Here is a 22,988-nt window from a genome sequence, read left to right as displayed (position 1 = left end):
TAGAAAAAAGGGTATAGCTGTTTTGTATTTCTATAATAGACCCCTAACTTTCACTTTTATTATTTCATGCCTCCTAGTTACGTGACAGCAGCATTTCTAATGAATTTTGTTACGATCCGCACCTGATATTACCTGCCTTAAAGGGCTATATTTATATATAATGTCTGTTTAACACCCTGGGCTTGAGAAGGCAGTTCAGATGTTTTGTCCATTTGCGCGCAAAGTGGTAAGCTAAGTTCGCACACATTAGTTCACTCGCTGTGCAGGTACAAAGTGCAGACTATCTCACAGAGTGTTAAGCATAATGAAAATAGATTCTAGCTTTAACTGAATGCTAATATGTGTACCCCTCAAGGAAACGCTCTCTTCCGAAATGTTTATTCATAGCAGAAATAAAACTCTGTTGTAGGTTCATCCGACTTCTTTGGAGTGAATCATTATTTCACGAGTATCGTAACGTCAGGTGAAGCTGGAATATCCCCATCCAAGAGCAGAGACTCGGGCGTCATCAGTGTCGGCGGTGGGGTAAGTAAGCTGTACAAGACCTTCCGGCAGATGTGCGACTTTCAGTAATTCTAACTGAGGTTAGATCAAGCACAGTATGCGATCAAAAGTATCGGGACACCTGGCTGAAAATGACTTACAAATGGTTCAAATGGCTCTGAGCACTATGGGGCTTAACGACTGAGGTCATCAGTCCCCTAGAACTTAGAACTTCTTAAACCTAACTAACCTAATGACATCACTCACATCCATGCCCGAGGCAGGATTCGAACCTGCGACCGGAGCGATCACGCGGTTCCAAACTGACGCGCTGAGAAACGCACGGCCACACCGGCCGGCAAATGACTTACAAGTTCATGACGCCCTCCATCGGTAATGCTAGAAATGAATACGGTGTTAGTCCACCCTTAGCCTTAGTCCAGCTTCCACTCTTGCAGGCATACGCTCAATCAGGTGCTGGAAGGTTTCTTGAGGACTGGCAGCCCATTCTTCACAGAGTGCTGCACAGAGGAGAGGTATCGATGTCGGTCGGTGAGACCTGGCACGATGTCGGCGTTCCAGAACATCCCAAGGATGTTGTATAGGATTCAGGTCAGGACTCTGTGCAGGCCAGTCCATTACAGGGATATAATTGCCGTGTATGAAGAGATGCTCGATCGTGTTGAAAGATGCAATCGCCATCCCCGAATTGCTCTTCGACAGTGGGAAGCAAGAATGTGCTTAAAACATGAATGTAGGCCTGTGGTGTGATAGTGCCACGCAAAACACCATAACACCACCGCCTCCGAATTTTCCTGTTGACGCTACACATGCTGGAAGATGACATTCACCGGGCATTCGCCGTACCCACACCCTGCCATCGGATCGCTACGTTGTTTGCCGTGATTCGTCAGTCCACACAACGTTTCTCCACTGTTCAATCGTCCAATGTTTACGCTCCTTACACCAAGTGAGGCGTCGTTTGGCATTTACTGGAGTGATGTGTGGGTTATGAGCAAACGCTCACCTCCAGCCTAACTGTCTTTGCAGTGGATCCTAATGCAGTTTGGAATTCCTGTGTGATGGTCTGAATAGATGTCTGCCTATTACACATTACGACATTCTGCAACTGTCGGCAGTCTCTGTCAGTCAACAAACGAGGTCGGCCTGTACGCTTTTGTGGTGCTTAGTGTCCCTTCACGTTTCCACTTCACTATCACATCGGAAACAGTGGACCTAGGGATGTTTAGGAGTGTGGAAATCTCTCGTAGAGACGTATGACGCAAGTGACCACGTTCGAGTACTGAGGTCGCTGATGTGGAGTACCTGGCAGCAGGTGGCAGCACACTGCACCTATTATGAAAAGCGTATGTTTTGGGGGAGTGTCCGGATACTTTTGATCACATAGTTTAAAGTAAATTCCTTATTGGATTTTTGTATATATAGCAATAAGCATATTTTTATAAAATGAAAGCATTGTTTAGATCGTTATTTGTTCACATCAGCTGTAAGTTATGCGTTTTGGTAGATTACTATCGTCAGATTCACGTTGAAATAAAAATGATAGTAATAATCAGTACCGCGTTAAAGCATCGTGGCATGAAGCTATACACATTCGTTCATCCTTATCTGCGAGAAACTTCTGAGATGAAACACTGGCAACTATGAAGAAAGCTCAAGTAGAAGCCAGAAATTTCGTATATTGTCTCTACACAGGGTCGACAAAAATATTTGAAACGCTTGCTGGGATGTTGCAGGGCAGGTTGTACTGAGACATAAAAATGGACAAAAAAATTCGATATTTTGCGCCGTTTCCGAGTTATTTATCATTGAAATCAGTCGGCCGGGGCGTCGCGCGCTCGCCTTAGAGCAGCCTGCCTGGGGCTGTGCTGCCCACAGAGTGCTTTGCTTGGTCAGCTGGAAATTTAATTTGCGTCCTCGACGACCTGACTGGCTAAATTAAATTCTAAATAACTGGGAAAGGACACAACGTATCGAGTTTTTTTCTTAACATTTATGTCTCAGTACAGCCTGCCCTGCAACATCCCTACATGCGTTTCCGACATTTTCTGACCACCCTGCATTGCCCGCTACGACTACTCGGATGATGTCGTAAGCATTCTGTTGGCAGATGAGTTCTTTTCAGTTAATAATAGTCAATAATTAACCACAGTTACTGGTTGCAAGTATTCAATCGTTGGAATTCTTCTCGTTGCGCAAAGTAGGCATCCAAAATTATTTGCTATAACTCAGTTTCCGTTTCTGTTAAACTTATAACAGTGTGCATGATTTTCAGTTGCTTGTATAAAAGCACGTACGACAAATAGTGCCTTTGGCTAAAATCCTAGTCTCGTGAAATTTGCAAAACGTGTTCCGGTATGGTCGTCCGTTCAAAGCGACGGCTCCTCTGGAGTCCGGCTGAAGGACTGTTTCGGTGCATACCGCTCAAAACAGCTGTGAAACCCTTGATTTCATTTATAACAAAATCATCGAACGCGGAAGTGTTACAAAAAAATGACGTCGTTGTGAGGACCTGCTGTGTTTTAAGATAAGAGGGAACAGGGTAGTCTACTGTTCGGAGACTTCTTTTGGTTGGAATAAACATGAATAAATGCATGCCAGTCTGTGTGAAAAAACTGTGCAGAAATACCCGTGGTGGCACTGATACGTCCCCTTAGAAAAATTAATCAATTACTGTGCTGATAAACCTCTTACATTATTTGATTTTCAAACAGCTGATCAGAACTGAACGTACTCAGACATTTCGCTCTTTACCTATTCTGATCAACACTAAACTGACACACTATATTTTTACCGCAACGCAATCTGACTTTCAATAATCCCTACAAAAGAATGGCCCTGACTAACATTAACCTATACCTTTCACAAATCACTTACCTCACAAAAATCTTCGTTACTCGAACTACTGCAATACAGCGAGCGGCACTACTGCCACCTAAATAAAAGATTCTAACTACTGAAGGCACTAACTACTGATAGGCATAGTTAGCAAATGAAAGATTTTGATAGATAACAAACAATGTATTTACCTTACTAGTGTTCAAAGGTCATAATATATAGCAGTTCATGTCATTCAGTCTTACAAATTTACTGTCTCTGATGGACACACGTCCAGATTATCCTCTCTCAAAACTCCGCCATCTCTCTCCCCACATCCACCACTGCTGGCGGCTCACCTCCAACTGCGCAACGCTACGCGCTGTTAACATCCAACTGCCCAACACTACAATAGCAAATTCCAACAATGCCACCCAGCCACAGACTGCACACAGCACAGCCAGTGATTTTCATACAGAGCGCTACGTGGCGGTGGCGTTACCAATATAAGAACCTAAGCAGCCTACTTACAGCACTGCTGTTCTCGGAAAACAGTATTCAAGAACTATTCCCACAAAAAAAAAGGAAAAAATGTAGCGGTTTCGTGTTTCGTATCGAACTGTCTCTCGGGTTATACGGTTGGGGCAGTCGAGTTTAACTTCCACATCCGACGGAGGGATCGCCATCCACTGTACCACTTCCCGCACTTCATCAGATACTGTGAGAGGTTTCAAAATAAATCCTTGACGTTCGTACAAAGTCTGCTGATCAGCATCTGTACTTTGCTTCCTCTCGCTGCGGATATACCGCTGCTGATAATTTCCTCCACCATGACGATCGAAGCGGCTGCCTGCAAGTCCATTTCTCCTACTGCTTTCTGAAATTCTAATATAGGGCTATAGAATCTTATTTTGAAATGGTGGTTGTGGACGCAGGCTACTTAAGGTAACGTTTATTAGTTTGAAATCCGGATAACGTTACGAGGTGAAGGAGCTAGAAAAATAAGCAAGTAATCACTTCACCATACCTAAAAATTATTCAAAGTTCCAGATTCGTCGAAGCTCTTTCAAATTCGGGAGTCCATATAGTTCCATCCCCCAATGTAATAATAAAGTTCTAGCATTATGTAATTAGCAAAAGTAAAATTCATTATTCCAGATACTCGCGGGATATACCCAAGTCGCCACTGCACAGTACAAGGATTAAAGTCCTGCGCTGACGTCCACTAAAAAATTCGCATGTCATGCATGTTGAATCCTGCCTAGTCGTCAAGTATGGGAAGTCTAGAAAACCTGCTTTCTCGGATCGCTAGATAACAATTTAAGCAAATCATATTCATGAGTTTTATTACAGAAAATAATGACAATACTTAACTTTTTATTTACACAGATGAGTTGTAAGCAAAGGGCTACAGACAAAATTATTCTTCGGTGTATGCAGTTCCTATGTCGCTAATCTTGAAGTGCCTAATCTTGATGCTCCTGATGAAGTGGGCCGCGACCAGTCGCCTCTGCGCTTGTGTCCTCTTCTCATAGAGGCCGCTGCCGTCGCGTTGTCGTCCTGGAGAGGGGTCAAAAATGGTTCAAATGGCTCTGAGCACTATGGGACTTAATATCTGTGGTCATCAGTCCCCTAGAACTTAGAACTACTTAAACCTAACTAACCACAGGACATCACACTACACCCAGTCATCACGAGACAGAGAAAATCCCTGACACCGCCGGGAATCGTACCCGGGAACGCTACCGCACGACCACGAGCTGCAGACGGAGAGGGGTCGGTCAGCGCGCGATTGGCTGACGGCTTCTTCACAGCGCCCTCTGCTCCCTCGTTTCCGACTCGCGTCCCGGTGCTTGACTTTACGCCGCAATAATGCAGACTCGATGCCATCTACAACTGCGTTCGGAAACGATCACACGGAGACCCTTTTTCCTCGTCGACTCAGCTTGGAAGTACGCCACCCAGAGACACAAGGAGGAATATTTCCAAGCCATGATCAACAGAGTATAAAATCTACCATTAAACCACGTTTCCATACAAGAAGAACGCGACACATTGCGATGTATAGCACGACAAAATGGTTTCAATCCAGATATACTAATGCAAACATACGAAAGAGAAACAACACCTGCCCAATAAATAATTCACAAGGTCATAAAGTTATTCACAGAAGCACCAAAAAAGGACTAACCAATATATATATATATTTATAACATATTTAGGCACAATAGCACACATATTAAACGCACTAACGAACAACACAAGCATCCAATACTCACATGGAACGAACAACAATTTCCGCTACAAACTTCACTCAGTATGAACAAAGTTACCGATATAGACAAGCCCATGCATATATAAAATCGAATTTCACGACTGCAATAAATTTTACATAGGAAGGCAGGACGCGAGTTCAGTTTAACGAGAGCATACGAGAATTTGCGAAAATAGTTCATCTCTATTCTTCCACCTCTTACTGGATGATAACCTCAGCAAAATCTAAAATATCTACTAACAAACGTTAATGATTTAGAGAACTCTATGGTATATGAAAATGTGCGTTGTTTTGCGGCCTTTAATTTAATGACTGGGGCTTACTTCTACGGCTGGTATTACGGGAGATACTCCTTAATGATTGAATCTCAATTTGTGACTAATGCAAACCAAAAGAAAGTTCCCTGAGTCTAGTTGAGTGTCTACATCTGAATGTATTAGTTATTCTCGTGCCTCTGATGCTGCTGTGTGTGTCGGTCTGTGTGATAGTTTGCTGTGATTAGCTAAGTCTCTCGTCCTACCACGAAATAAGTACGTGCACAATAACAGCCTTGTAGATCCAGGTAGGCAATGCAATGTGCTATCCTATGACGTTTTTCAGGGTCTTATATCTATTTTTGTATGGCAGATTTGCCATAGATTCTGCGAACCTTGCAGAACGAGCACTCCTGAAAGAAAGGATATTGTGGAGACATGGCTTAGCCACAGCCTAAGGGATGTTTGCAGAATGAGATTTTCACTCTGCAGCGGAGTGTGCGCTGATATGAAACTTCCTGGCAAATTAAAACTGTGTGCTGCACCGAGACTGGAACTCAGGACTTTTGCCTTTCGTGGGCAAGTGCTGTACCAACTGAGCTACCCAAGCACGACTCACGCGCAGTCCTCACAACTATACTACTTCTGCCAGTACCTCGTCTCCAACCTTCCAAACTTTACAGAAGCTCTCCTGCGAACCTTGCAGAACTAGCACCCCTGCAAGAAAGGATATTGTGGAGACATGGCTTAGCCACAGCCTAAGGGATGTTTCCAGAATGATATTTTCACTCTGCAGCGGAGTGTGCGCTGATATGAAACTTCCTGGCAGATTAAAACTGTGTGCCGGACCGAGACTCGAACTCGGGATCTTTACCTTTCGCGGGCAAGTGCTCTACCAACTGACCTACCCAAGCACGACTCACGCCCCATCCTCACAGCTTTACTTCTGCCAGTACATCGTCTCCTACCTTCCAAACTTTACAGAAGCTCTCCTGCGAAGTTTCATATCAGCGCACACTCCACTACAGAGTGAAAATCTCATTCTAGAAAGAGAAGGACACCACACTTCTAAGGCATTTATTAGATTAGTTAAGCTAGTAATGTACTTTCTGTGAATCACTTGGCGAATATTTGATAATCTTACCGGTCAAAACATTAGTCACCTCTAGAGAGATCATTACAAGCATCAGTAAATACCGTGTAATTCCGCCCCAGGACTTAGTAAGTGCCTGGATTCGGTTAGGTTTGGTAGGTACGCCGCATCCAGATTAATCCACTCGCTGAGGATTTGATCGCATAATTCCTCCAAACTGCGGGAATGCTGATGGCATTTTAGCCGGTGTTCCAATATGTTCCATGAAATTTTTGTGGGATCCAAGCCAGATTATATTTCCGGTCAATAGAGATGTAATAGGGTGGAGGAGTGTTCACAATATGAATCACATATACTTACAGACCGATGAACTTTGTCTTTATGCACCGACGTGAGCACGGTGACGGACTCTAAATGTTCACTGCATGCAGTTCCCGTCGCTATGTCCTCTCGCTAACAGCAAGGAATGGACTTTCGTTCACTGACTGCAGCAATTCCTCTCGTTTTGGAAGCGATTTTAATTCACAAGCTGTGAAACGGGTATCCTTTCCCTCCCACTCAGGATCTTCTTCCGACCACAATTTTGACGTCGCGTTTCGTGGGCCCGTGTGTAACATCGCTGGTTATAAACGGTCCACTGCAAAGAACCAACAAATCCAGCAACTTCACACAACGTACGGATTTGGGCACGGCCAAACAGATTGCCCCTCTTTGCCACTCTCTCAGGTTCTTACGTTTATGCATGTTTACATACATTGGGTGCTTGAAACATAAATGTCCCGCTGGTCGCTACTACTGTGTACTCGGATAAAAAAAGTAGAGGCAGTGCGCGTGCGGTTTGAGCGCGTGACTCGACCGCTGCGTCACGTGTGAAGGCTTAACAAATCATCTGTGTATGCGCTGTGGGACGACAAATTTTTTGTCTAGGGGTCTTACCATTTCAGAGCCGCTTCGCTCATGTTCATATTTATGTTAAATAAGGCTTCATTTTCTATGGTTCCAGCAATACCCATGGGGATTCCGCAACCTGCTGAACTGGATCGCTAACGAATACCCAGGTTATCCAATCATTGTGACAGAAAACGGCCTGGGAAATTCTGGTGGCCTCAATGACACCGACAGAATCGATTACTATACGGTAAGTTTCTGTCGCAGTTAACATTAGCAGTTTACCTCCGTAAAATGTGCATTTTAAATATGTGGGATGTACATTACAGTCTTACTTAACGGCTCTTCTACAAGCTGCCAACACAGACGGCATACCAGTAATCGGCTACACTGCATGGAGTCTTATGGACAACCTGGAATGGAACAGTGGATTCACGTGAGTGCTTACGCATTTTTTTCCTTTGCATTTGCTCATAATGGAATTTGGAAACAGCAGTAGTGTTTTAGCCATCTTAAGAATTTTCTTCGGCAATAAGCAATGATAAACATAGGCATTGTCAAAACTATTGTTATAGGTCTTGCAAAGAACTCTCTCTCGTCCGCGGTAAATACTATTGAGTGTGAACGAGAATCAAAACTCATCATGTGACTGGCACATTATCAGCAGTACAGAATTCTTCGGATTTCAAGGTTCTTGAACTGACTAACTTTCGCTTATTATCTTTTTCTTTTACATGTTCGGTTAGGGCGGAACCGAGTCGGTATTTTCCACACCCGCTGATTGCTTCAAAACCATCTTAATCAATAGTTTGCAATACGTATACCCTCTTGTGACATACCTGTCTTCATTCAATAATTAGAACTCAAGATCTGGCATACACAGCACCTCAGCTACGCCTGTGCATACACTATATAATCAACAGTACCTGGACGCCTACTACTGGGCATTATCGTTGAGTATGTCCACCCTGCGTCTTCATGTCGGTTTGAACCCAGCTGGGGACACATTCAATGAGATGTATGATGTCTGTGGAGGAATGGCGGACCATTCTACTCAAGAGCCGAAACCAGAAAACGCATTCGTGTTGGACGCAGATTCTGTAACAAAGTCGATGTTCTAACTTATCCCAAAGGTGCTGAATTTGCTACGAGTCGGTATTCTGGGCGTGACAGTCTGTTTTAGGAATGTTACTGACAGCAGCTCACTGACTTGCTGCTTTATGACGGGGTTGGTTGTCATGCTGGTACAGTCATCGTTCCGGAATTTTTTCTTCCGCATTTATCGTTTTCTTAAGTGCAGCAAGGGGACCACACCTTGACCACGAAAGGCACCCCCATACTGTACCACCACCTCCTCCCCACTTTCCTGTTGGCACTATGCATGATGGTAGGTAGCGCTTTCCGCGAATTCACCAAAAAAATTCCCCCAACGGAGGAACACAGTTTATAGCGTGATTAGTCACACCGAATCACTCGCTTCGTGTCACGCATTGATCAGTAGAACTACTCTTTACACCACTTCAGGCGTCTCATAACATTGACTACAGAGACAAGTGACATGTGAGCAGTTTGCTCGACCATTATACCCAACTTTCTTTAACTCTCTACGGACATTGTTGTAGTTGGACAGCTGGTAGCACTTCTGTACTCACGAATGATTCTTCCAGCTGATTTCATACATTTTTTACAGCCAACCTGTGCAATGGTCTACGGTCCATCAGTATAAGAGGTCTGTCTGGTATTGGTTTAGCTTTGGTGGTTCCTTCCACATTCCACTTCACTGTCATATCACCAATAGTCGACTTGATGAGCTTTAGAAGGGTTTAAATGTCGCCGATGGATATGTTACTCTGGTGACCCCCAGTGACTAGTTTATGTTCTGGGTCACTGAGGCCTTCTGACCGACCAATCCGGCTGTGGCTGTTTCTCGACTAACAACGCAACCCTTCCTGGCTCCATGTATAAGTGCGGCTCCCCCTCTCGTGACATCTAGTGATCAACCACTTATTTCATACGGTTGTCTGGATACTTTTGATCAGATACTGTAATTATGTAATCTCCATCCTCCTTCCTACGACCATATATTGTCCACATTAAAGTCTTTTATGAAGATTTGAGAGGAGCGAAGATTACAATAAACTTTCAAGTTTACTTAGCTTGTCATGTTGAGATGGCTCCAGTTCTTCTTGTCTAGCGGTCTGATTCTTGAGGGTGAAAATATCACATCAGGTTCTCACGGCTGGTTTGCACGAAATAGATGGTTGTTGTTGCAGCATTTTTTACGTAAATATATTTTCTCACATTTTAGTATTGTTCTGGTCTTCAGTACTGAGACTAGTTTGATGCAGCTCTCCATGCTACTCTATCCTGTGCAAGCTTCTTCATCTCCCAGTACTTACTGCAACCGACATCCTTTTGAGTCTGCTTAGTGTATTCATCTCTTGGTCTCCCTCTACGATTTTTACCCTCCACGCTGCCCTCCAATGGTAAATTTGTGATCCCTTGATGCCTCAGAATATGCTCTACCAACCGATCCCTTCTTCTTGTCAAGTTGTGCCACAAACTCCTCTTCTCCCCAATTCTATTCAATACCTCCTCATTACTTATGTGATCTACCCATCTAATTTTTCCTGTTGGCACTATGCATGATGGTAGGTATCGCTTTCCACGAATTCACCAAAAAAAGTCCTCCAACGCAGGGACACAGTTTATAGCGTGACTCGTCACACTGAATAGTATATCATACAGTATTTTGATTTTTTACATTAACAAAGCCAAAATTACATTATTCGCACAAAAATACGTCCGATCACATCAGAGGCACGCTTACAACTCTCACACTCTGCGGAAACAATCATATTCCAAAAGGTTTACAATTTTTCGTAACAAATGGATTTCTACTAGCTTTAATTTCGATTATTATTTCATAAATGAATCCAAAAATAAACACAGTAAACAGACCAGGATTGCGTAATTAATAATAGAACATTCAGGTGTGCAAATATTTCTAAGAAAAATAATTTTAACTGTACATTATGAACTAGTACTTATCCATTACAAAATCGGAACTAAAATTTTTTATAAAGTAATTTGCTTTTCATAAATTTAAGCTTGAAATATAACATACTGTGTACAAAATTATGTGAAAGTTTTCAGGAAAGCAACTGACACACTCATATTTCCAAAATTCGAAAAATAATGGTGGTATCGACAACTACTGTTGGGGAAAGGTAATGCCAGAGTAAGATGTCCCGTTACAACTATAAATCCTTTCCCATATATATATATATATATATATATATATATATATATATATATATATATATATACGCAGTCAGGTCTGCAGGTCTACGCTGTGACTTGTGTCTGATACAAACGCTCTTCGTGTTAGACGAAATCAGAGCTCTCTGCGTTATCATCAGTTTAATTTCGTTATCATCATGCCGCAGATAGATTGTTGTTATCTGGCAATGAACAAGGACAAAGAACGTGGTAGCAGCCGATTACAAGGTCAGCAGTGAACATCTTGAGTACGTCACATTACATAAATATTTCTGAGTGTTACAATCAAACGAGGTGATTTTGGACGAGCGCGTAAAAGCAGTATTACCAAATGCGAACAGTGCACTTTTGGAAGGATCCTATGGAAATGCAGTTCGTCTATAAATGAATTCGTTAGTGGGAGAAGTTCTATAATTTGGAACCACCGTTTGGACTCGTTATCAAGCACGTAAGACTACAGACAGCAGACAAACTCAGCGACACGCCGTTAGGATTGTAACAAGTCTGTACACCTCATATGAAAACATAACAGAGATGCCCAGGGAACTTACATGGGAACTTTGGAAGAAAGTCGACTTACTTCTGAAGGAAACTTGTTGCGTAACTGTAGAGACCAGGTACTGTAGGAAGACCGGGTGAGCATTGTGCTTACAGTATGGTATATCTCGCGTAGGGATGATAAGAACAAGATAAAGAGAGTTTAAGTAACGCACAGAGTAGTGTAGGCAGACACGTTCCCCTTGTCCAATACACGAGTGGAATAGGAAAGAAGATCACTAATTTTGATTCAAAGTACCCTCCACTATGCAATGTGCATCGGCTTGCGGACAGTAGGTCTACGTATAACCGTAGCTGTAGAGAAACCAGTACAGGGGTTTCACTATCAAGACTCTCCTTACCTCTTTCATTTTCTGTTTCTTTTTGTCTCGTGTCGAGACTGGATTTCCTCTCGTTGTCTCTTCAGCTGCCTTTCCTCTGTTATTACACACTCTTCCTCATACTGGTTAACAAATCTGTGGTAAATGATATTTTGTAGCGTCAGGTTTCATTTCTATAGGTTACATTTTTCCTTTCATTTTTTCGTTTATTTCAGCTGATTTTGTTCGTATGTTTGATGATGACACCCTGGCTTTATCGTATTTAGATATGTTTTAAAAATATCTGAAAATGGTCTCCACTGACCATAATCCGTGTCAAAGGAGAGAAAGAAGATTCTGATCACCAATCAGAATGACATAAAGGAATTCTACACTTCCCGGATCTCTGTTTTTATTCGCAAATGTGTCGTAGCTTGTTCTTACTAATCTTATTTCTTTCCAGAGTAAAATTCGGGCTGTACGAGGTGGATTTCGACAGCCCGAACAGAACGAGGACGCCGAAGGCTTCTGCAGGTGTCATATCGCAGATCTACGAGAGCAGAGAGGTGCCTCAAGAGTACTTCCGCTACAGTCTTGTCTGAACTTTTTGCTACCACTTTACGTGACTGTTTGTAATGGTGAAATAAATGACTCTGGCTAACTCTGTCAATTGTTTAAGCTCTTACTTTCAGTACTAATGAGTCTATTAGCCTAAGTCTCAGCTAATTTTTACTTTCCTTTGTCCCCTTTGCATCATCCATATTACAAATTATGACAAAAACAGTGAGATGATAACTCGTGAAGGCATCTTGATACCTAAACAAGTGACTCTTCATAAATAATTTTGAGGCTATCTAGTTTTTTATTCATGTATATCTACATGTACATCATTACTCAACAGTTCGTAAATAAGCGCTTGACGGAGGGTTCATCGAACCACTTGTAAGCTACCTCTCTACCGTTCTACTCTCGAGAAGCGCGCGGAAAAGAACAAAAACTCAAAAATTTCCATGCGGGCTCTGATTTCTCTTATTTTATGATGATGTCATTTCTCCATATGAAGATGGACGCCAAAAAAATATTTTCACACTTTGAGGAGAAAGTTGGAGAATGAAATTTCATGAGAAGATAACCGCCATAGCGAGAAAAGCCTTTGTTTTAATGACTGCCACACCAATTCGTGTACCATATCCGTAGCACTCTCCCTATTTCGCAAAAATAAAAGACGAACTGCCCTGCTCTGAACTTTTGCAATATCTTCTGTCAGTCCTATCTGATGCGGATCCCAGATACATTTTCTAAGTGTTCTGCAAATAAATATCAGTCTTTGATTCGCTTTCGCCACAACATTATCTACGTTATCGTACCAATTTAAGTTATTCACAATTGTAATCGCTAAATATTTAGTTGAGTTTCTAGCTTTTAGACTTGTAATATATATCGTCTAATTGAAATTTGGAGGTTTCTTTTTAGTGCTCATGTGGATGACTTCACACGTCTTGATTTACAGCCAACTGCCACTTCAGAATTCTTGTCTAAATCAGTTTGCAATTCGTTTTGATTATCTGGTGACATTAAATGCCTGTAAATGACAGCATCACCTGCAAACAATATAAGAGGACTGCTCAGACTGTCTCATAAATCATTTATGTTGATCAGGTACAACTGAGGACCTATAAGACTTCCTTGGGGACAGCCAGATATTAATTCTGTTTTACTCAATGGCTTTCTGACGGGAAATCACGATCCTGTCACACAACTGATTGTGAGACGGCACTCCATAGACACGCAATTTAATTAAAAGTCGCTTGTGAGGAACGGTGCCGTAAGCCTTCTGGAAATCTAAAAAAAATGAATCAATTTGACGTCCCTGTCGATAGCACAAAATTACTTCGTGAGAATAAAGAGTTAGTTGTGTTTCACGAGAGCGATATTTTCTGATTCTGTGTTGGCTATTTGCCAAAAAATCGTTTTCTTCAAGGTGATTTATAATGTTCGAGCACAGTATGTGTCCCAAAATCCTAGTGCAAATCGACTTTAGTGATATGGATCTCTAGTTCAGAGCATTACCCCTATCTCCTTTCTTGGGTATTGGTGTGACGTGTGCAACTTTCCACTCTCTACGGATCTTTCTACGAGCGAGTGGTTGTATATGATTGCTAAGCATGGAGCTGTTGTATCAGTATACTCTGAAAGGAACCTGTCTGGTATATAATCTGGACCGGAAGGCTTGCCATCCTTAAGAGTTTTAAGCTGCTTCGCTACACCGAGGATATCTACTTATAGGTTACTCATAGCGACATTGTTCTTCATTCTAATTCTGGAACATTTACTTCGTCTTCTTTTGTAAAGGAGTTTTGGAACACTGTGTTTTGTAACTATGCTTTTAGTTGCGCTGTCACCAATAACATCACCACTGTTATCGCGCAGTGAAGGTATTGATTACATCTTGCTGCTGGTGAACTCTACATATGACCAGAATTTCTTCGTGTTTTCTGTCAAATTTCAAGACAGAGTTTCGTTCTGGAAACTATGAAAAGTATCTCGCATTGAAGTTCGCTCTAAATTTCGAGCTTTCGTACGACTTCGCCAATCATGAGGATCTTGCGCTTTTTTAAATTAGGCGTACTTTTTCCGTTTTGCAATATTATCCTGACCTGTTTTGTGTACTATAGGAGATCAGTACCACCCCTTAATAATTTATTTGGAAAGTATCTCTCAACTGCCGTCGATACTATTTCTTCGAATCCAATACACGTCTGGTCTAGGCTTATGTAGTCAGATTGTAAGGAGGGTAGACAGACCCTACGATGACGTCAAGAGAAATTTTTTCTGCTTTTTTAAATACGTGTATTTTGCATTTATTTTTGGCTGGTTTGGATGCTAAGATATTCGGTCTAGTTGCAACAATCTTGTGGTCACCAATCCCCGTATATGTCATGATGTTGCCACTTTCGTCAGGATTATTTGTTGCTAAGTGGTCAAGTATATTTTTGCAACCATTTATACTTCGATTGGGCTCCTGAACTAGTTGTTCAAAATACTACTTTGCGCATGTTTAAGGTTATTCTAGTCCACGTCTAGGGACTTCAGGTTAGGCTTATTTAATTAGACATCGCACAAAGTTTTACACTGCTGTCGTAGAAATTCGGAGGTATTTCTCCTCACATGGGGAATTAATGCCGAACAGGCATTAAATTTCGAGGATATCCAGGCTGTTTTACTTTTACACCTAGATATGAAACGGACGAGTACAGAACAACGAAACAAGCAAATAATCATAATAGACACGACCCACAAATCAAATCATTATCCCAACACGACATATTACAACAAAGTGTAATGGAGGTATGTGAGTTCTGGGATAAAATATTCACTCTAACGTAAACAAACCGATTAATTGTCCTAACTTAATTTAATGACCCCAACTTAAATGAACCGCTCGTTTGGGCTCTTAGTTTTGGATCTAATTATTCTTTACATCCACATCTACATAGATACTCCACAAGCCTCCGAACGGTGCGTGGCGGAGGGTACCCTGTAACCACTACTTGTTATTTCCTTCCTGCTCCACTCGCAAACAGAGCAATGGGATAACGACTGTCTGTACGCCTTCGTATGAGCCCTGATTTCTCGTTAATTATCTTCGTGGTACTTACACGCGGCGTATGTCGGCAGCAGCAGAATCGTTCGGCAGTCATCTTCAAACGGCGGTTCTCTAAATTTTCTCAATAGCGTTTCCCGAAAAGAACGCCGCCTTCCCTCCAGGGATTTCCATTTGAGTTCCCGAACCATCTCCGTAACACTTTCATTTTCTTCGAACTTCCCGGGCTGGCCGGTGTGGCCGAGCGGTTCTAGGCGATTCAGTCCGGAACCGCGCTGCTGCTACGGCCGCAGGTTCGAATCGTGCCTCGGGCATGTATGTGTGTAATGTCCTTAGGTTAGTTAGGTTTAAGTAGTTCTAAGTTCTAGGGGACCGATGACCGCAGATGTTAAGTCCCATAGCGCTTAGAGCCTTTCCTGAACTTACCGGTAACAAATCTAGCAGCCTTCCTCTGAATTGCTTCGACGTCTTCGTGCAATCTGACCTGGTACGGATACCAAACACTCCAGCAGTTCTCAAGAACAGGTTGCACCAGCGTCCTGTATACGGACTCCTTTCCAAGTCGACCATTTTCCTTCCCTACCACAGTTTTCACACGCTCGTTCCACCTCATATAGCTTTGCAACGTTGCCCCCAGATGTTTAAACGACTTGACTGTTTCAAGATGGACACTGCATCCGAGCATTACAGGTTTGTTCTTACATTTTTCGAGATTTAGGGCTAGCTGCTATAGCTGCAGCCCGTAAATGTCATTTACTGCCATTATTTATTTTCCAAAAACGTCGGTCTCCACTCCCCCACTCCTGTAGTGCGTTCCCATTGGTTTCGCATTAACAGTCCGCCTACATGTGGCACTCAGTTGATCATTAGCAGCAGCAGAAACCGCAAATTCAGTTGATATTCGCAATTTCGTTTTCCTTTTTCGCAATTTGCAGCAGCGTATCACACCCAATACTATTGTTGGCATACGTGTCAACATGTGACACTGTTTACGGATTTGGGGCTCTTTGCTACAGTTCTCCAGATTTTCTCCCACTCTTCAAGAAAGCGACGTTTCCACAGTTGGTATTTTAACAAATACTGACAGAAATGTCTGCAATTTATTATTTAACAACAAATATACTCATGCTACGTACGTGCTCCAAGCACACCACCTTCCTTCATTGCTATTTACAATGTCAGGGTACTTCATTAAAATTTTGTCGATTTTATCCCAATATCACAAAGACATATGATAATTTTAACATATATCAATTACCTCAGTGCAATATTTAAACAAACCACATGAACATCCAGCATTAAACAATTTCTCCAATGCGCTGTTTAACAACAAAAACACTCTTGCCATACACCAAGTCTATGTTTCACTGTAACGAGTTTAGCCCTGCGTTATTTGTGTGTTATAAACTAATGTTGCATGGGCAACAGTCTGGATGATTGACTGATCTGGCCTTGTAACACTAATCAAAATGGCCTTGCTGTTCTGGTACTTTTTTTTAAAAAAAAGCTAGAAATCCCCACGAATGACAATGTTGTAATTGGCTGGTCGTGACGGGAGAAACCATTTCAGCGGTTGTATACACCGTACCGGCACTGTTGTTGTTGTTGTGGTCTTCAGCCCTGAGACTGGTTTGATGCAGCTCTCCATGCTACTCTGTCCTGTGTAAGCTTCTTCATCTCCCAGTACGAAACAATAAACACTCTCTTGATGCTGATTAAGTAGTCTGAGCGTTATTGTAATATTTGCGGCTATTTGAAGATTGTAGCCCTTCTGTTTGGAATGCACTGAGTACACAAAGCACATGTGCTTTCCTTGCCTGTGAAATAGTCGGGATGACAAGAATCACTACATAGTGAAAAATTGGCCACCCATAAATCTACCTGTAGTCGAACAGCACAATGTTCAACGTGTACCTCTTGTGCATCGTAATAAGATTTCTCTACCTCCACTCCATCTCAAACTGGGTCTTATGAAACAGTTTGTTGCAGCGATGAATAAAATAAATCGTGGGTTTTTAGTACTCCTAAAAGTCCAGTTTGAAAAGATGAAAACTGATGAAGAATTGAAAGCAGGAGTCTTCGTTGGACCACAAATACGTAAGTTGACTCGAGATCCACAATTCAGATTGGAGCTCACGGGAAGAGAACCAGCAGCCTGGGACGCATTTGTGCTTGTGGTGCACAACTTTCTTGAGAACTACAGACCAAACATCTATGAAGGAATTGTAGACAACTTGCTAACAGTCTCCCAGAACCTCGTTTGCCGAATGTCACTAAAGATGCATTTCTTGCATTCACATTTCACCTTCTTTCCGGCAGATATGGGAGCCGTGAAAGATTCCACCAGGAGATGTCCACCACGGAAGCTAGATATCAAGGTCGCTTCAATCCGAACATGATGGGGGGATTACTGTCGGTTTCTTGCAGAAAGCAAGATGTTCACAGGCGGAAAGCAAGAAGCTCTACACAATTTTAAACCCAGATATTGTCAATCTTAGTGTAACTAAGATCCGTGACTCATTTTAGAGGTACATAAACATTTATAATTCACTTCTTAATTATGATATTTAGTGTTTTCATCCCAATGTACTCACATTAATTTCCCTAAAATTTCTGACATTCACAATTCATCATAGTTAATAGCATTACCCTTGATAAGCTTTACACGTACGTATTCCTTTTTCCTTATGTGCCAGAGCAAATACGACTGCAGTTCTGTATTCAGTGCGTATGAATTACCATAAGGAACATATTTTCAACCGAGTAGCAGGAAAAAAATTTTATTTTATTGCATAGTGTTATTCGAAGATGCTCACACCAGCTTCTGTGTCCATCAAGCCCACAACAAGGCCATGTATTAAAATAATTTCCTACACTTCTTCAATTTTGTAATTTCTATATAATTTCTATATTTTATTCAAGAGTGCTCACACCAGCTTGTGTGTTCATCAAGGCCACAAATGGTTCAAATGGCTCTGAGCACTATGGGACTTAACATCTGAGGTCATCAGTCCCCTAGAACTTAGAACTACTTAAACCTAACTAACCTAAGGACATCACACACATCCATGTCCAAGGCCGGATTCGAACCTGCGACCGTAGCGGTCGCGCGGTTCCAGACATCAAGGCCACAGAGAGGCCATATGCTAAAATAATATCTTACACTGACTCTTGAATTAAGGTATGACTATTTCGACCACATCATAATCGAATTTTAAAACGAATTTATTGGAAATTTTAGGTGTTTTCCTACACTTTTTGAATCTGAAATTTTTGGGACAGTTTTTGCACTAGTGTATAACGATTCAGACCCTATCATGGTCACATCTTGAGTGCAGATTACTTTTATTTGTTGAATGGTACGTACCTAAGTTACAAGCTAATAGATCTGCGTGGACTTGAATGACTGATATCTATGGATACATCCACTTCAATTCAGTATGCATTTCATATCTGTACGTGTGTTTTCTTATGTGAAAAATGTTTGAACACTTTAATAGATTTTTTATTTTAAAAGGAACTATTTTCATAAAAACAATTATTCTCGGCACTGATATATTATTAGTTATCAGGACTCTGTGTCCTAAGCTCTATTTTAATGCTATGATGATTTAAGAAGTATGTTTTCTCACATTTTATTGAATGAGAATGACGTTTCTGCCTACTGGACTTGTTTAAGCGATCAGCCTGGAGCGTGCTCTGCAAATTGATTCTATGGAAAACCTACCAAATCTGCTCTAAAATTCAAGGCGAGTCTGATGAAAGTTGTCTGTTACAGATTGCCAGCTTCCATACATTATGTTTCATCTGTCTATTAGGCACAGTCAATCTTTGCTATCACTACTCTGAAGAACAAGTCTTTCTATGACAGTGATGTGTGTAGCACATGACTCATGTAATATAAATCTTATTGTTTCTATGTAAAATATGTGTATTCTTTGGGTTTTAATAATCACAGATCAAAAGAGAATCTCATTTCTTCGTTTAAAATTCGCTCATTTCATCCATTTAATTAAATTAATGTAAGGGTCTATGGGTTGCACGCAGCCGTATGGTACGTAACACGTGTTCGCCAGCCGACCTAACTAGAATGCTGACAATCTGCTTGGTCAGTACACGTGTGTCCGGCCGCAGTGCGACGCAGGGAGTAAGCCACTGGCCGCCGTCCTCAGCACGCCATATTAATTAGCGCGGCCTCAGGCGCAAGTATGTCTCTTTTCTTAGCTCACCATGGAGCCTTTCGATACGACCGTAATTAGGATGTCAGACAGAGTGATGATGGATGCACATGACGTGCGTTTTTTAAAATCAGCCATTGTTAATAAAACTGATTAAACTCACTTCTCGTGTACGCGTATTGCCATACCTCGAGGACCCACTGCTTACAAATCCTGACAAATATTCCGTCTAATTATCATCTGGGGCAACAACACTAACAACGCCCTTATATATACTTTGCATGAAGGTGACAGTGAATAACCATGACGCCTTGTGCTAATGTACTACACAGGAATAATAAAAGGAACGATCTTGTGCCCTCAACTCAAAATTTAGTTCGATGATAACGACTTCACATCATACACATTGTACGGACAGAAAGGATTTCTATTACTTTAATAATTTGTTTCAGATTTTAGAAAGTAAATCTGTTTCGAGAATTCCAATACAGCAGTTACTACAGTGTACTGATAAAATGTTTTTTTGTGAACGATGTATTACGTGACAGAAACAGTCAAATGTTATAGGCCATAACTGAATCCACAATGAAGACCTTATCAACATGTCGCATATGGGACCCAACATTAGACTCAGTGATAAGAAACTTGCTCTGTTAACGATAGCAAATCATCTCAGATACCAAATAAATTAAATGCACTAAGTATGTGTGCCTGTTTCGAATTATACCTGAAGGACAGTCAGATCGCTAAAAAATATTACCTCTTTGGACTTTATTCACTTAATGAAGAGGGCATCTTTAATCACGGAAATTTGATGTGGAACTCACGGACAAATACTAATGCAAACACATTGTACTTATACGTCTGCCATCCTTCTTCTAAATGGGCGTAATCTGTGTTTTCTTCCACTCACTGGCCACTTTTTTTTGTTAGATGTAGGCAGAGTAATATTGTAGTTTATGGGAGCTAATTCAGGTGCAAATTCTGTGCTGAACATCAGAGGTTCTATCGAATCCTGGAACCTTGTTTAATTTTAGCGATTATAACTTTTCTGTGCGACACTGACACTAATTTCAATATCACTTCTTATTGTAGTGTTACCGGAAGTAAACTGAGCGGTACACGTGTGTCTTCGTCAGAGAAGGAACACTTGAAAGCAGAGTCCACCATTTCTCACCATTTCTGCTTTTGCTTTTCTACACTCAAATTCAGTTCTTGTGTGATCGATGGTATATATATATATATATATATATATATATATATATATATATATATATATATATATATATATACACTCCTGGAAATTGAAATAAGAACACCGTGAATTCATTGCCCCAGGAAGGGGAAACCTTATTGACACATTCCTGGGGTCAGATACATCACATGATCACACTGACAGAACCACAGGCACATAACAGGCAACAGAGCATGCACAATGTCGGCACTAGTACAGTGTATATCCACCTTTCGCAGCAATGCAGGCTGCTATTCTCCCATGGAGACGATCGTAGAGATGCTGGATGTAGTCCTGTGGAACGGCTTGCCATGCCATTTCCACCTGGCGCCTCAGTTGGACCAGCGTTCGTGCTGGACGTGCAGACCGCGTGAGACGAAGCTTCATCCAGTCCCAAACATGCTCAATGGGGGACAGATCCGGAGATCTTGCTGGCCAGGGTAGTTGACTTACACCTTCTAGAGCACGTTGGGTGGCACGGGATACATGCGGACGTGCATTGTCCTGTTGGAACAGCAAGTTCCCTTGCCGGTCTAGGAATGGTAGAACGATGGGTTCGATGACGGTTTGGATGTACCGTGCACTATTCAGTGTCCCCTCGACGATCACCAGTGGTGTACGGCCAGTGTAGGAGATCGCTCCCCACACCATGATGCCGGGTGTTGGCCCTGTGTGCCTCGGTCGTATGCAGTCCTGATTGTGGCGCTCACCTGCACGGCGCCAAACACGCATACGACCATCATTGGCACCAAGGCAGAAGCGACTCTCATCGCTGAAGACGACACGTCTCCATTCGTCCCTCCATTCACGCCTGTCGCGACACCACTGGAGGCGGGCTGCACGATGTTGGGGCGTGAGCAGAAGACGGCCTAACGGTGTGCGGGACCGTAGCCCAGCTTCATGGAGACGGTTGCGAATGGTCCTCGCCGATACCCCAGGAGCAACAGTGTCCCTAATTTGCTGGGAAGTGGCGGTGCGGTCCCCTACGGCACTGCGTAGGATCCTACGGTCTTGGCGTGCATCCGTGCGTCGCTGCGGTCCGGTCCCAGGTCGACGGGCACGTGCACCTTCCGCCGACCACTGGCGACAACATCGATGTACTGTGGAGACCTCACGCCCCACGTGTTGAGCAATTAGGCAGTACGTCCACCCGGCCTCCCGCATGCCCACTATACGCCCTCGCTCAAAGTCCGTCAACTGCACATACGGTTCACGTCCACGCTGTCGCGGCATGCTACCAGTGTTAAAGACTGCGATGGAGCTCCGTATGCCACGGCAAACTGGCTGACACTGACGGCGGCGGTGCACAAATGCTGCGCAGCTAGCGCCATTCGACGGCCAAAACCGCGGTTCCTGGTGTGTCCGCTGTGCCGTGTGTGTGATCATTGCTTGTACAGCCCTCTCGCAGTGTCCGGAGCAAGTATGGTGGGTCTGACACACCGGTGTCAATGTGTTCTTTTTTCCATTTCCAGGAGTGTATATATATATCTTAAAAGCCAAACGTGTTTCATTCAGCATCTCCCTATCTCTAGATCTATTCTTGTTTTACATTTATTATGCAATGAAAGATGTTTCTTTACAATTTGCGGTATACCGTAGAGCGTCGCCCCAAACCCGAAGTTTTCTACTAGGTACGAGTACATCTCTAAGTGCGCGGTCAACTATTATTTTAGATCTGCGCTGCAGTTCCCGTACATTCTCCCGCCCAAGTTAATGTTTTCGGTCCCTTTTCCAGATATGCCACTGATGCTTTTATATCTAGTTTACTGAACATATAAAACTTCCTATTCATTTTAGTTGCCATTTGTAAAAGTAATCATTGTCGCTGCAGCTGGCTCGTAGTCACTGATATCAATTTCCACGAGGACATCTTCAAAGATGTCGAGTTTATTTGTTTGCGAGAGATTTAATACATTTCAAGCACAAATGGACTTCCGAAATATTTGTATAGGTTTAAGAGAAGGCATTTATTAATGTTTTGGGAATATTTTGTAACACTCAC

At 42.3% G+C, this 22,988-nt stretch overlaps 1 protein-coding gene across 1 annotated transcript in view; it reads left to right on the top strand.

The window, feature by feature from the left end:
- Nucleotides 1-12,599, top strand: part of LOC126413215 (lactase/phlorizin hydrolase-like) — a 159,076-nt gene extending 146,477 nt beyond the window's left edge. The window contains exons 19-22 of the mRNA XM_050083112.1: nt 410-525; nt 7,947-8,081; nt 8,161-8,267; nt 12,434-12,599. Coding sequence (XP_049939069.1) covers nt 410-525; nt 7,947-8,081; nt 8,161-8,267; nt 12,434-12,572 — 497 coding nt within the window. The 3' untranslated portion in view covers nt 12,573-12,599. The remainder of the gene's footprint in view (nt 1-409; nt 526-7,946; nt 8,082-8,160; nt 8,268-12,433) is intronic.
- Nucleotides 12,600-22,988: the final 10,389 nt, after the last annotated feature.

Source organism: Schistocerca serialis, chromosome 7, assembly GCF_023864345.2.
Source record: "Schistocerca serialis cubense isolate TAMUIC-IGC-003099 chromosome 7, iqSchSeri2.2, whole genome shotgun sequence".
NCBI classification, from domain to species: domain Eukaryota; kingdom Metazoa; phylum Arthropoda; class Insecta; order Orthoptera; family Acrididae; genus Schistocerca; species Schistocerca serialis.
Note: the sequence above shows the minus strand (reverse complement) of the source record. Positions and strands in the feature narration are given on the sequence as shown.